This window comes from Juglans microcarpa x Juglans regia, chromosome 1D (genome assembly GCF_004785595.1).
Source record: "Juglans microcarpa x Juglans regia isolate MS1-56 chromosome 1D, Jm3101_v1.0, whole genome shotgun sequence".
Taxonomy (NCBI): domain Eukaryota; kingdom Viridiplantae; phylum Streptophyta; class Magnoliopsida; order Fagales; family Juglandaceae; genus Juglans; species Juglans microcarpa x Juglans regia.
Genome location: NC_054594.1, coordinates 41833409 through 41847858, shown reverse-complemented (window position 1 = coordinate 41847858; position 14450 = coordinate 41833409). Strand labels below are relative to the sequence as shown.

At 34.1% G+C, this 14450-nt stretch overlaps 2 protein-coding genes across 2 annotated transcripts; both read right to left on the bottom strand.

The window, feature by feature from the left end:
• Window positions 1–4149: 4149 nt before the first annotated feature.
• LOC121259514 (3-epi-6-deoxocathasterone 23-monooxygenase CYP90D1) lies at window positions 4150–9405 on the bottom strand. Its single transcript, XM_041161127.1, has 8 exons — window positions 9033–9405; window positions 8448–8772; window positions 7825–7974; window positions 7483–7731; window positions 6686–6775; window positions 6369–6554; window positions 6126–6247; window positions 4150–4698 (listed from the first exon to the last, which is right to left on the bottom strand). The coding sequence occupies exons 1-8, from the start codon at window positions 9236–9238 to the stop codon at window positions 4605–4607; spliced, it is 1422 nt and encodes a 473-aa protein (XP_041017061.1). The 5' UTR covers window positions 9239–9405; the 3' UTR covers window positions 4150–4604.
• Window positions 9406–11357: 1952 nt separating this feature from the next.
• Window positions 11358–14078, bottom strand: LOC121261362. The gene is made up of 3 exons (XM_041163697.1): window positions 13865–14078; window positions 13537–13722; window positions 11358–11868 (listed from the first exon to the last, which is right to left on the bottom strand). Exons 1-3 carry the CDS (start codon window positions 13908–13910, stop codon window positions 11564–11566), a joined length of 537 nt encoding a protein of 178 aa, XP_041019631.1. The 5' UTR covers window positions 13911–14078; the 3' UTR covers window positions 11358–11563.
• Between the last annotated feature and the right edge of the window lie 372 nt (window positions 14079–14450).

The following is a 14450-nucleotide window of genomic DNA, read 5'->3' as shown; positions in this document are numbered from 1 at the left end:
CCTATTACAAAATCTGCACTACTAAAATCTATAATACTAAAATTTGTAATACAAAATTTGTAATACTAAAATCTGCACAAAATCTGCACAAAATCTGTAATACATTTAATAGACTATAGTGATTAGTATTAGTTATATATTAGTATAACTATAACTATATTATATATTAGACTATTAGTATTAGTTATAAACTTATATATTAATATAGCTATATAATATATTAGACTATATAATAGTATTAATATTATACTATTAGTATAGTTATATATTAGTGTTAGTTATAAATGATTTAGTATAGCTATATTAGTATAAGTATAACTATAGTCTATATTAGACTATTAGTATTAGTTATAAACTTATATATTAGTATAGCTATATAATATATTAGACTATATATAATATAATTTAGTATATATATTTTATGTTTAAAGCATAAGATCAATTAAATTTTCATTTTTAAGATTAAAATTTTATTTTGTAAATTATAATATGAAATTATTTCATATATGATATATAATTATATATAAAAATTTCACATATAATTATATATTATATATAAAATATTTTGTATAATATTAATTTTGTATAAAACTTATATATAAAATATTAATTTTTATTTTTTTTCCCCAACCGGGTCGGTCCGATCCCGAAAATTGTAGAACAGGAACTGGACCGGTTCCGGCTGGTTTGCATAATTCAAGAACCAGTCCGGACCGGTTTTCAAGTTTAAATTTATATCCCTAAAGATAGCTCAGTCAAATACCCACGAAGATCCAGTTGAGATTAGTATTTTTTTTTCCTTACTTTATACAAAAAATTATAACTTTTAACTTTTTCCCACCAAGAAAACATTCTCATATTACAAATCAATAGAGCAATCAAGACAGGAACTATTCCTGAGCTTTCACATCATTCTTGAAGCCAGTTTTTCGACAACGAAGCTCGGGATTTCACACAATCCACGAATCACTGGATCTGAAGCAAATTCACTCTCCCTCCAAAAATCACTTTCTTTTTCTTTAAAGAAAACAAAAAAATCTAGGAAAGAAAAAGATTGACCTTTTAGGAATTAGTGATGAGCTCAGATGCAAATAGATCAGATGGATCTGGGAATTAGGATTGGTGGAATCGGGTGAGAGAGAGGCGATGAAGAGATGAAAGAGAAGACGAGATGTATTTTTAAAGAGAACTAATAAAGGTTTAGGGAAGGAAATAGTACTAGAGGGTAGTGGTGTGAAGAGTCATCGAAGGAGAGGAGCGCAACGCAGCTTGCAGTTGAGATTAGTATTTGATTGAGAGAAGAAAAGCAAAGATCTTACCAATGTCTGATGAAGCTCTAGTTCTTCTACCCACAAAGACAAAGAGTTATGTCTTTCTTCATTGTCGTGTTTTCTATATCTTCAATTCTCGTTTATTTTTTTTTAATAAATCGGCTGACATGGTAAGCAGATTGCTCCTCGATTACGCACAGCAACTATACGTAAACGAACTGTTTATAAAAGAATGTACCCCACAATGATAAAATATATATATAAAAAAAAAAATTATTAAGATCTACATTTTGTTTTTTAAATAGCGTATGCAAGACCTGCCCAACTAATTTATACCTAAAATCATTCTTTTGTTTAACGCTCCAAGTCTCATCATGAGCCACCAACGTCAGCGTGTTTATAATTTTATAAATTGACGAAGTCGCTTTAATAGGTTGAAGATAAATGGGACGGTTTCCGTAAGTGTAAACCGAAGCTCTAAAAGCGATTTGTTATTTTCATCAAGCCAGTAACGTAATCCAATCTTATACACTTCAGAACACATATATCTATGATCGCAAGAAGAGAAATACATATATAGCTGAGGAAAATGTAAAATCAAAGCGTGAAGACACCCATGATGAATATTCACGATAAAGACAAATGCATGTAAAAGCAAAATATTCACGACCATTGTGGCCTTAAAAAGTATTGACCTCATAGCTCATATTGTATATCACAAATTAAGACGAGGTAAGGATCCAGCTTGATTAATCACACAGAGGGATATGGAAATATTATTGTGTAGTGCCCCAATGTTATAGAACGATTGATTGGGATTTTATGGGTCCATATGATCTTATGGGGAATGGACGAGGATAGAGAGAACTAAATCATTAATATTTGGATTTTCTTTAATTATCGAATTGCTTATTTTATGAAAAACTTTTTTTTGTAAGTTAATATGGAATACATATCATTCATACTTTAAAGGAATAAATTAGAGAGAGAGAATTTAAATTTTTAGCTCGTTTGGTTGTTTGATTGCAATTAATTGAATTGAGTTCGGTTCAGATTTAAACATATTCTAACATTCAAACACTCAATTTTTAAATCATTAAATTCATCTCAACTTAAAATCTCTTTATACGTGAGACCCACAATCATTTTTAACTTTTCATAAATATATCTAAATTCATCTTAGGTAGACTCCACAGAACTCACTCAACTATCTCAACTCACTAATATTTATATAGAGCTCAATTAAATTCAATTCAACTCAACATTCAAACGCAATTTAAGCTCAACTTGCAAATAAATTGTTATCATATTTTCAAAAATATGGTAGGGGTTGTCCCTTTCATCGTATTATGTGACACGTACGTGTGAGTTTGTTTATAACAAAAATTAAATATAGCACCGTATACGCCAGACCCGTATTTTAATATCAGTACCAACTTTTGTGCCAAAAAAATAAATAAATAAATAAAATCAGTACCAACTTCACAACATATAGCACCGTATTTTTTATGGAAACACGTACGTGCAAGTTCCCGATAAGGGCCAAAAGTTTGTGAGACACATTATATGCATATATTATTAATAAACTAGGGAAATTACGTATGATCCATCAAAATCAAGATGGCAAATGTTCAGAAGACACGTACGATTAAACAAGGCCTTCAAATCATGATCTTGTCTCATCTCAACATCTAAATATTATTCAAATATAAATATTTTTAAATTTTAAATTTTTAACCTTTTCATTTAATTATTACATAATCATTTCAATTTTTTCAAACTTCTAGACAAAACACAAAAAATAATTCAACTTTTTCAAATCTCAAAACAAAAATTATATAAAAAAATTATATTCTAATCCTATTTTAACTTTATAATTTTTTTATTCAATTTTTTCTCTCATTTTTCTAAAACTTCATAAAAATTTTAACTCAAATCATTTCACTATAACTAATATTAGATACAGTTGTAGAGTATATAAATGTCGCGCAATTATCTTGAAAAAGAATGGGTTCTAATATTAAAAAATTAGTTTTTTTTATGCGAATATTGTATTTACTTACTTTTTTAAAGGGAATGTGTGACGCTTACGCACTCCAAGACTAAAAATATAATTTTTCTTTCACTATTTATAAATTATCTCACTAATATTCACAGATTTTTTATTTCATACCATCTCATCTATATAACCAAACGGGCTCTAGACCTAAATCACACTTATCCCATCCAAATTATTATAAAATGTTAAGTGTACTTTTTCATATGTGATTTATTAATTGATACACTGAAAATCTTAAAATTTTTAATTTAAGGGTAATGTTATATACAGTTGTGAAATATGAAAGTATCGTGCAGTCGTTTTGAAAAAAAATAAGGTTTACTATTAAAAATTTATTTATTTTTTCATGTAAGTCTCGTATTTATTCATTTTTTTAAAAGTGATTATACGATACTTATGCACGCATGACTACAACTATCATTTTTCAAAATTTAAATTTTTAAAGGAAAAGTAACAAAAATGAGCATTATAACGTATAATACAGGGCTACTCAAATCCAAAACGCCTGGATTTCGACCGTCCTGCTTCTCAAACCCCAAGGTTCAAGAACTCGGCCCATTAATGGATCAGCAAGTTTCGCAGATAAAATTTGGTGGATTTTCGTTAATTCTTGGGAATTTAGCTGATCCCCGGCCGGCCTCACACCATTCTCATCCAATCTCGGCCTCCGCGCGTGACTGTGAATGGCTAATTTAAATACATGAATGCCACGCGCGCTAGTTGTCGTGAAAAATGCTTTTGGTTTTTGGGACCCATGCATGCACACAAATCATTATCTCCGTCCACTACCTGATCAAAAGTTGCCTCTCTAAATTATAGAAAAATAATAACAATAATATATAATAGTTCTAAGAAACCAAAGCCAAAAGTAGCTCCCTTGGTTTCCCCTTTTATTTCGATTGTACAGACACTTTAATGGAGGATATTTCTTGGCATATTAAACTTTCTTGCTCAGTTAAAAAGAAAGGAAAAAGAAAAAAAAAAAAAGTTAAAAGCGAGAGAAAAAAAAAAAAAAAAACCGATGAATAATTTGGGTTCTACAAAAGTTTGTACTCCTATATATTGTCGATATCATGTGCAAGTAGATGTGGAAGATGACAAAGGTGTCAGCTTGTGATTGCCCCCACACTTGTGGGCTCTGTGGCCAACTCTTTCTCCCTTTCATTTCTTTGTCTTCTTGCATGATGTTTTTTTCTTTTTTTTCTTTTTGGGTTACCATCGTATCGAAGTTACTCGAGATTTTTCCCATTGGGAGCCAAAGCAAAGCAACTGGCTCAAGGGTTCCCTCTCCTCTTGACCCATAATGGCATCCTCCTCTTCATTCTCACTGTGGGGAAGTTAACAATTGTGTCTTCCTCAGCCACCCACCTGCATGGAGAAAATTAAAGATAGAAACCCATATTCAAAACTCCATGCATGATCAAACACTAATTATCAAGTACACTCTTCCTCTGTCCAACACTCAAATCGGTCGGTCAAAACATTGTTTGACTATCGATCAAGTATTATAAAATGCAGGCTAGCTTGGAGCGTAGAAAGGAATTCATATGCACAACCCGATGAGATGAGATATTAAATAGTTATTGATTATGTAAAAGTAATTGGTAAGTTGTTTAAAAAGGAAGGCAGTCAATGGACAAGACCACCAAAAGATGTTGTATTTTTTCCAAGTCAAGCAAAACTTTATACCCTTTCCTACGTTGATTTAACTACTCTAGATTGACCATAGCCTCGTTTCTTCAATATATACATGAATTATTAGTCGCTGCCTGCCTATATATATATATATATTATATGTGTGTGTGTGAGGATCATGATCTGTCACTTTATTGCAAATAATTATCACTGCAGATGAAGACACGAACTGTGAACTACTGTTCGAGAATCATGTTTTCGATTTTCGACGCGCTTGACTAAGGAAAAATCCTGAAAATGTACGTCAAACATGTGTATATATATATATATATATATATATATATATATATGATGGCTTTTCTAATGGTATGTACAAGGCCTAGCTAGCTCAGTCATATATGGTCTTGTCTTTGCTGATCCTGATCTGCAGTAAAAGGCGTCCAGGTAACGCAGAGAGACTAGCTTGGTTTTATAATTTTATACCGATCGACGTCCCACTTTGGAAATATCTGTGGAATCTATTTTTAATGGTTCTGATCATGTGGTCTATGCCGGCCAAAGGATGATTTGGAATCTAGTATGGAGAGGACTCTTTCAACAAAGTATGAAAAAGATGCCTTCACTAAAAACAGAGAAAGCCAAAAAAAATGACAGAAAGTAAGATGTTTTTTGCTATGTTTTGTCTTTGCTAAGATGCGAAAAAAGTGTAGAAGAAATGCAGTACTGTTTTGTCATGACATTAACCTTCACAATATTGGACTTCCGCTTATTTCTCCTATAAAGATGCAAAAGGATTTTTTTGAACTAAGATCAACAGCTTTAAGAATGAAAGAACATTATCCCGAAATAGGGGTCCCTCCGTTTCTTTTAGGTTTCTGTCAGGCACACACAGCTGATGTAGCTAAGACGTTGTTAATTAGCTGTACTGTGGTGAGATATGAATTGGGACCAATTAGATGATCATCATTATCTCAGCTTTCCATCAATGCCGATTGACAAATCTAGCTGCTTTATAATCTTTTGTTTTTCTCCACGTGGATAAAATAACAAACGAGTTCAATGATATAAATTGATTGAACAAAGAAGATGAAATTATTTTCATGAGTTTAAAAGTTGAGTACCATTGGTGAAATGGGAGTTGGGGGAATTCTGATCATTACCTGAACTGAGTGACAAAGTGGTGCAGGAAGATGGAAGCTTCCAGCCTGGCCAAGTCAAGGCCAGGACAGAGCCTTTGCCCACCTCCAAAAGGAGTAAAGTTACAAGTGCTCGTGTCTTTGTCCTGTCCGGAAACCAAAGCCATTACTAAAAGCTCACAAATAGATCATGCATGAACACAAGAAATTAATTAACCAAATTAAAAAGGGTAAGAAAAGAATGGGTCCTGATCCCTATATATATACCTGCCACCTCCATGGATTGAACTTGTAAGGCCAGTCATAGTGATTTTCATCAAGATGAACCGATCTAAAATATGCGAAAAAACACCATCCTTTTGGTATCAAATACCCTTTTATCTCCACGTCTTTCATGGCCTTTCGCATCACACCAATTATAATGTTTCCGATCCGTAGAGTTTCTGTAATCACCTATAGATCATGAATAGAAAAACATGGTATTATTACTTTATAACGAGTGGGTTATTTAGTTTTCCTTTAGTCTTTTATGATCTTATATATATATATATAAATATATATATATATGGATATATAAAACTTACATTCTGTGTAAATGGCAATGATAAGTAATCACTCCAACACAAAGGCTGTCCGAGCTGAGCTTTGAGTTTTTTCAGCTTCAAGTTTTCGTCCTGATCAGATGTATCAAGATTTAGATGACGACAAGAACCCGACTATAACTAATAAATAGGAACGAATAAAATGATCTTGATAAGAAACCACACGTACGTGCATGCAATTAATGTCTCCCCAACCCAATAATTGGCCGACCAAATGATTTAGAAGCACTAATTTTGAAGAAAATCTCAACAGGTCTCCTCCAAAAGGCAGGCTGCATGCATAGTATTATTTTCCTCTAATTATCAAAGGCACATGATTATTTTGAAAAATAACATCAAAACAAATTTCTAGTACGATTAATGTAATATTGATTCTGTTGATTATGATCATGACTTACTGCACTCACATAAATAGTACTATATATATAGTGTGGAAAACCCTAGCAAGTAGCTACAGATTCCACTTCTACCAGTAGATTGCCAGAAAGAAATTAAGCAGTAGTGCTAGAAATGAAAAAGAAATCGAAAAGGACATGCAAAAGCAGACCAAAAATTGGACTAAAATCTCATAACTTTACAAAAAGTAAGTCTAGGCAAATCGGGTTAGCCGAAAAGGATGCATATATGCAGCTGACAGCTCCAAGTAAAAAGTACGATCGAGTAAAACTGTGTTGAAACCAATTAGCTAGCCAGCGCGCATATTTGAATATTAATGCAGATTGAGTGTGGTAATTTGGTTATTAACTCCATTATATTAAAAAGAGATAAAATTTCCATACCGTTAACTGTTGTAGGGCAGTGGGGCAATCCGAGAGGTATTTTATGGCTAGAGTCATGAGAATCGGCACTGAATCCTCTCCCGGTATCATCATATCAATCATATTATCTGCTATTAGATCGTCTGTTAATTGTTCACTTGAATCATTGAGCAACACATCTACCACATCTTTTGGAACCGTGGAGATTAGGACACTCTGTCTTCTAGCTTCGATTTTGTTTTGTACTAAACTAACCATTTTCTTCTTTGCCTGATCATGGTGAAATTTAATCGATGGATGGATCAATATTTTTAGAGAAAATAACATGAACATGTAGACAAATGAGTTAACTAATTAACTTGCCTGTAGTGATCCGTAGAGCGTAGTTCCCGGAATGTTTATGGGTAAAGACATGAGGCCAGAGATGAACTCTTGGAACTGTTTCTTTAGAAGCTCCATTTCTTCACCGGGATCCAAACTAATCAATGCCTTGACTAGTACTTGAAAGGCAATCTGGATACAGACAGGGCAATCTCAGTTACTTTTCAAAAAGACCAGGTAACACAATAATTATGAATCAAATTTTCCAAACAATATGATTCATGCAAAATTATTGTGAACCCCATAGACAACTGGATTCCTTAATTTAAACCAAAATATTCTTCAAACGTAATCAGTTAGTAGGATCCAGAGAGATTATTAATTCACTCATGGACGATTCCATTGGGAGGAGAGAGAGAGAGAAAAGCTCTAGCTAACTTTCTCATAAAACATCTTAAACATGGTAGAAGCATATATATATAGATTCAAGAGAGCTGGTGGCATCTTTTTTTATTGTGTATATTAGAGTATTCTTGTCAAGGAGTCACCTTAAACTTGGAGGAAGAAAAATATAGACTCCAACTTAAATGATAGGAACTCATCACTTCCCAAATCCATATAGATTAATGGCACAGAGAGATCAGAGAGAGAGAGAGAGAGCTAACATTTTTGGCTTCATCTTGTATGTATATGGGATGGTCATCTTTCCAATTTGCCATTGATTCTTGAACATACTTTTGCATGTCCCTTGTAATTTGAGCCTTGAGAAGTGGTGACTTGAAGAAGGCTCCTACGAGTCCATGGATTCTCCTTTGTAAGCTCCCATTGATCAGCAAAATAGAAGACTTCCCCATCAACTCCGTGAGTGATTTGGGGTAAGACGGGACGAAAGCCTTTGCGTCACTTTGAAGAACAAATTTATTCACTTCTGCATCCGTCGAAACAATCGTGGGACTTCCAAATATGTGCGACTTGAACACCTTTCCATATCTACAAAATTAAGCAAAGTAGAATATTAGCTTTAGATGATCATAATTTTGTTTTGTTAGTGCACAAACAAGTAAAGAAACAAAAACAAAAACTAAAAGCGGCTATAATTACAAATATTGATATATTTATACTGCAGAAGCATAGATTTGAATCATGTTAAGCTAAATCATGAGAAAATAATGTGTGATTTGATGGTACTGCAATTAAGAGAAAGTAGTAATGATCCGGGTACTGCTCATATACTATATAATCACACTTACATGCGGCGACGTTTGTCCATGAAGCTCTCGGGGCGGTCAGAGTAAGCACAAGACACAAACTCAATTGTTTCCCCTATAAGAGGCCATCCGAGACTGCCTAAAGGAAGTGTGCTTCTGTGTAATGATCTGAGTCTAAACCTTTTCCTGTAGAGAATTATGGTGGAAAAGAAAATTGATGTCCCTAACACAAGCCACATGGTGTCCATTATGGATAAATTTCCCGCATGCACGGTCTCTCTCTGTTTCTCTCCCTTTCTGTCTCTAAGCTTTGCCTTAAATATGCTTAATCATGGTGACCACAGCCACGACTAACATTTTTAAGCTGAAAGAATAAGTATGCATGCGTACAAGCACGCGTGCGGAGAGAGAGAGAGAGAGAGAGAGAGAGAGAGAGAGAGAGAGAGAGAGATGTTAGAGCCAACTTAATGTAGAACATGGAATGTTTGTATTGGGGCGGGCATAAATTTAAAGATTTGCATGAGGTACTTTTTTTTTTTTTTTTTTTTTTTTAATTTTTATAGGCAGGTTTTGTCTTGGTGCTGGATTTACACAAGGTTGGAGGCTTATAGTCAGCCAGATTTTATTAGGGTGGCGTTGGAAGCCTTACCGACACATTTTTCAACTTCTTCACATTTCTTTCAACAGTAAGAATCGAATTTAAGACCATTTTTCTATCATAACAATGGGTCAGAAGCTTAGCCAGGTTTTATTGGGTTGAGGTTGGCAGCCTGGTAAGTTAGACAGAACGACCCAATTTAAGATAATGTTAAATCTTGTCATTTTGACCAATAATCCCACCCAGAATAGAGTATAAAGTAGCCTAGAAATGATTATATACTGTGTATTTGATCATTTGATTTTGTTCAGCTGGGTTTCAGTTTGAGCAGTAGCGTACATCTGTGCAGAGGTTAAAAAGTTCAGAGAGGAATAATCTTGAAAGTTTTTTCGTGAATGTTATGATAAGTTTGTAGTACATGGATATACAAAAGAGTGAGAAGTCCCCACAAATGCATGATTGTTCTTTGGAGTCCCCCCCTTCCTTCCTTTGGCAGTGGCAGCTGGGCGGCCTCGTGCATTCATGTGAGACTCAATAAATCCAACCACAATCCTCCATCATCATCCCCTGCCTCACAACTTCTCTCTCTCTCCCCCCCTGCATACACAAGGCCAGCCTCTCATGTCACATTCGTTCCCATCCTTTCTCATTTTATATGGTAGAGGCCACATGTATCTGTGCCTCTCTGCCAACAAATACAGTTAAATTATTGTATGGAATTCTCTTACTCGAGGTGGAAGAGTAATTGGCAATATCTTCTATGAGCACAAATACCGGTGCGTCCCAAATGCGAAGTAAAGCAAATGAAGAAAAACAGGGCCCATCTTTCTCAGGAGCAGGCTTAAATTAATCTATTTCAAGAACTTTCAAGATCTCTGTTTGACTATAATTAAAAAATATTCAGTTCCCACGTTGCCCATTTCTTGATTGCTTATTTTTAAATGCTAAGCTCCATTCCTCTGTTTTGCTTTATCTCTTTGTTTCAAATTACCTAACTTATGATTTAAGTATCTTACTTAAAAATGTCTACTTTAATCAAATATCATCATTGCATCAAATTGCTCTCTCTCTCTCTCTCTCTCAAACACACGCAAACTATAGAGTTTATTTGTGTTTTGCTCATTCATTCCACTATTTCTCCGAGTTTTGGGAACCTTTAGATATATTATATATTTTTTACTAACTTTATGTGTAAATTTAGAAGAGGAAAGCTCACTTGTTGGTTGAAACATAAACTATCGGTATGCAGATTGGGAATTTGTGGGGGTGTCCACGACCCCTACGGAAATTGTGCATGCGTTCGTTAGGCCCATTTGAAACTTAATGATTATTTACTTATTTATTTTAATTTTTTCTTCTGGGCGTGGAATCTCCACAACTTGGAACTTCCAGAATAGGGCAGTAAATGGAACTGTAGTTCTTCTCTTGCAATGACAATGATATGAGCCTGCAGAGACAAACTGAAGCAGGTATGACAAGAAAAGTTTCATTAATTCACTTCCACCTTCCTAAATGTCAATGATGGAGTATTAGTAAATTATACAGACAGCTAAGCATGGAGTGTATATTTTCTCCTCCATAGCTTTATAAAGGATCTGTAAAATATTTGAAATGCTGGAATTGTTATAGTGGATAGTGTTTTTTTTAACCTAGATAAACATAGACTGGTCCCAAATATTCAAAGCCAAACGAATGCAGTATAAGAAAAACATAAAAACAACCAAGAAAGTTGGTCGGACCACATACAGGTCTATTAGCAGAGCAGGGAAGATAGAAGTTGGTTCTATGTTTTACTGATCAGCATCAACATTATCCTTGTATTGCACTTCACGACTTCAAGAACTTAGATGGAATCAGATGAAATTACAGCATTAATCTTCAACCCAACTATAAAACACCGTGACAATTAACATGAAAAAATACAAAATAAAATCATTTCTAGTAATCTGTAAATTTGAGAACAGCTGTTGAATAATTAGACACTTGGGATAGATTTTGCTCGAATAAACAGTTTGAGAATGGCTTTCTCTTCATCAATGCGTTTCTTTTCTTCGGGATCTTTTGATTTAACCTTCCTCTTCTCTTCCAATAACCACTTGAAAAGTTCACGCTGCTGATCCTCTGGAACCGGTTTCCTCGACTTCACAGACTCTGTTATGGTTGGCAAAGGTAAGGGTTTTTCAGCAGCAGGAGCAGTTGTAGCAGCCTTTGTTGAAGTTGGAATCGCAACTTCTTCCACAACATCTGTGTCTTTCTTCTTTGTACTCATCAAGACGTATGCTATAAAGTTCACACAAACCTCAAAGTGATAAGAAGCACATTAAGACCCCTAGAGACAATTTTGTCAAGTGACTAAATCAAAAGGTTCAAGATAGTTATTCCATAATTTAAACTAACTTGAAAATTATAGATTTCGATGATTCAGTTGTATCAGTCCAATGACAAGGACAATAAAAAAGCAAGATGCCTACATGCACATGCACATCCACAGCTGATGCAGAACCTGGGCCCATTTTGCATGGGCATTCACTGACTACTACTAAAGCTATTACGTATATAAGATATCAATTAAGGAGTGCCAAGGGTTGGCCAATCCTCTGGGCTTCCCATCCTGGAGTTCGACAATCAAATTGTATTCTTCCAGTTCTCCATCATTGTCTTCAATACATATCAAACAATTTCTATTGGTTTTGATCTACAATTCAAAACTGAAGAACTGAAATCAACAAAGCCTTGCTATCTCGGGTAAGATCCATTGATTGTGCTTAAGGCAACAACAAGGCCTTGAAATACTTAAACCAAAAAGTACAAGAGAAAGTCAATTAACCCTCCCCGCATTTTCTCTCTGTTAGGAACTCTGCATTGGCAAAATGATATATCACCATATAAGCTATCTATAACATAACTAGTAACTACATTGCCTTCCTAATTATTTTGAAATGACTGAAAATTTCACCCGTTATTTTCTTTTTGTTTTGATTCTTTTGAACTGATTTCCCTAACACAAATGATAACAATCATACACTCTTGAAACACATGATATGTGATCAAGAGTCACAAATATATCATCAAGTCCAGTGCCAGAGTTTACTTTCTCAGTATAGTATGACATTTTTTTTTATAAGTTCAGTAATAGTATGATATATTAACCCCAAATTTACTGCCACTCTTCAGCATGAACATTCCTAAACTTTTCAGCACATAGGACGAGCAAAGAGCAATAACTTGTAATTACAATCACATAACAAATCATATCTAAAGTCCAAGAGTCATCACATTCACACACCATTTTTTTTTTTTAATTATTCACACACAATTTCTCAACTAAGGAGAATCATATATCCATCACAAGCAAATTTAACACATTCCCTTAATAAGAATACCCCCCACCCCCACCCAAAAAAAAAAAAAGAAGGAAAAAAAAAAGGCTCTGGATCATAAATTTAACTAATCAAGGAATCCTCGGTAATTGAGACTAAAGGCACAGCCCCTATGCTAACAACGGAATACCCATCACCAACAACATATAAAAAAGAAAAACACTTCTCTGCCAGCCCAAATGTACCGTTTGACCGCTCTGTAAATTTTTTTTTTTTTTTTTTTATACTAAATGATGAAGGAGGTGATTTTAAATGTATTGATGTATTTTTTTTAAATATTTAAATACATTAAAAAAATCTGAATAGGAAAATGATAAAAAAAACAAAACAACTAACGGTAACACCGAGCGGTGCTACCTCGGGCGGCAGAGTAGCACCGCTCTATTAAAAAAAAAGCAGTCAATAAGCACAAAGATCATTCTTTCAAGCTGAATTCTAAAAATCCATCATCCCATTTTATATAAAATACACCCAAACAAAACACCAATATAATAAATAACTGTAGGAAACTGATAAAAAAGAAAATAAACTTTATCATACAGCTGAGGAATAGAAGAAAGAAAGGGACCTCCAACAGCAAGATTCACAGCCAAGAGCGTGGGCCAGAGGAACTTGTAACGCCGAGCAAGTGACTCTTTTGGGGGCTGCTGAGGTGGCGGAACTGAAGACTGAGGCCCCATTGATGAGGACGACGATGATGGTGAAGAAAACTCGTGGGCTTTTTGTTGCTGCTCTTGAAATTGTTTCACTTGTGCTGTTTGTGATGTCCAGAAGAAATCATTCAAGGTCTAGAAACCAATAGCCCACCAAAAAAAAAAAAGGGGGGGGGGGGGGGGGGGGAGAGAGAGAGAGAGAGAGAGAGAGAGAGAGATAGCGAGAGTTTTCTGAAAGTCAACCTTTTTTGGGTTTGTTGGCGTAAAGCTTTGGAGCTTCGTCGCTCATATTCGCTTCCCAAATTCTTTTCCGTGTCAACACTTTCTCGATCACCTATCTGCGATTCAGCGTACCACCATCTAGTTTTGTCACTGTTGTTTGAACTTTTCAGATCGCCCCAATTTGCTTACCACTGTTTGTTTTAGGAGAACCAGAATAATTTGTACGGGCGTGGAATCACTTGAAAACTTTTATTTATATATATTTTTTTATAATGGATTCAATTTTTCCTTTTTCAAAAAAAAAAAAAAAAAAAAACTTATACTATATAACAAAAGAAATACTTTAGTCATAACAAATCTTATAAATTAAATTTATATGTGATTTGATGTGATATGTTAAATTAAAAAATTTTATTTATTGTAAAGTAGATTTAACGTATCATATAAAATTATATTAATTTATAAAAGAGAAATAATACTTGTAGTCGTGAGTGTACAAGCGTCGTGCAGTCGCTTTAAAAAAAAAGAATAAATATAGGACCTACATAAAAAGAAATTAATTTTTTAATAGTAGACCTCACTCTTTTTCAAAACGATTACGTGACGT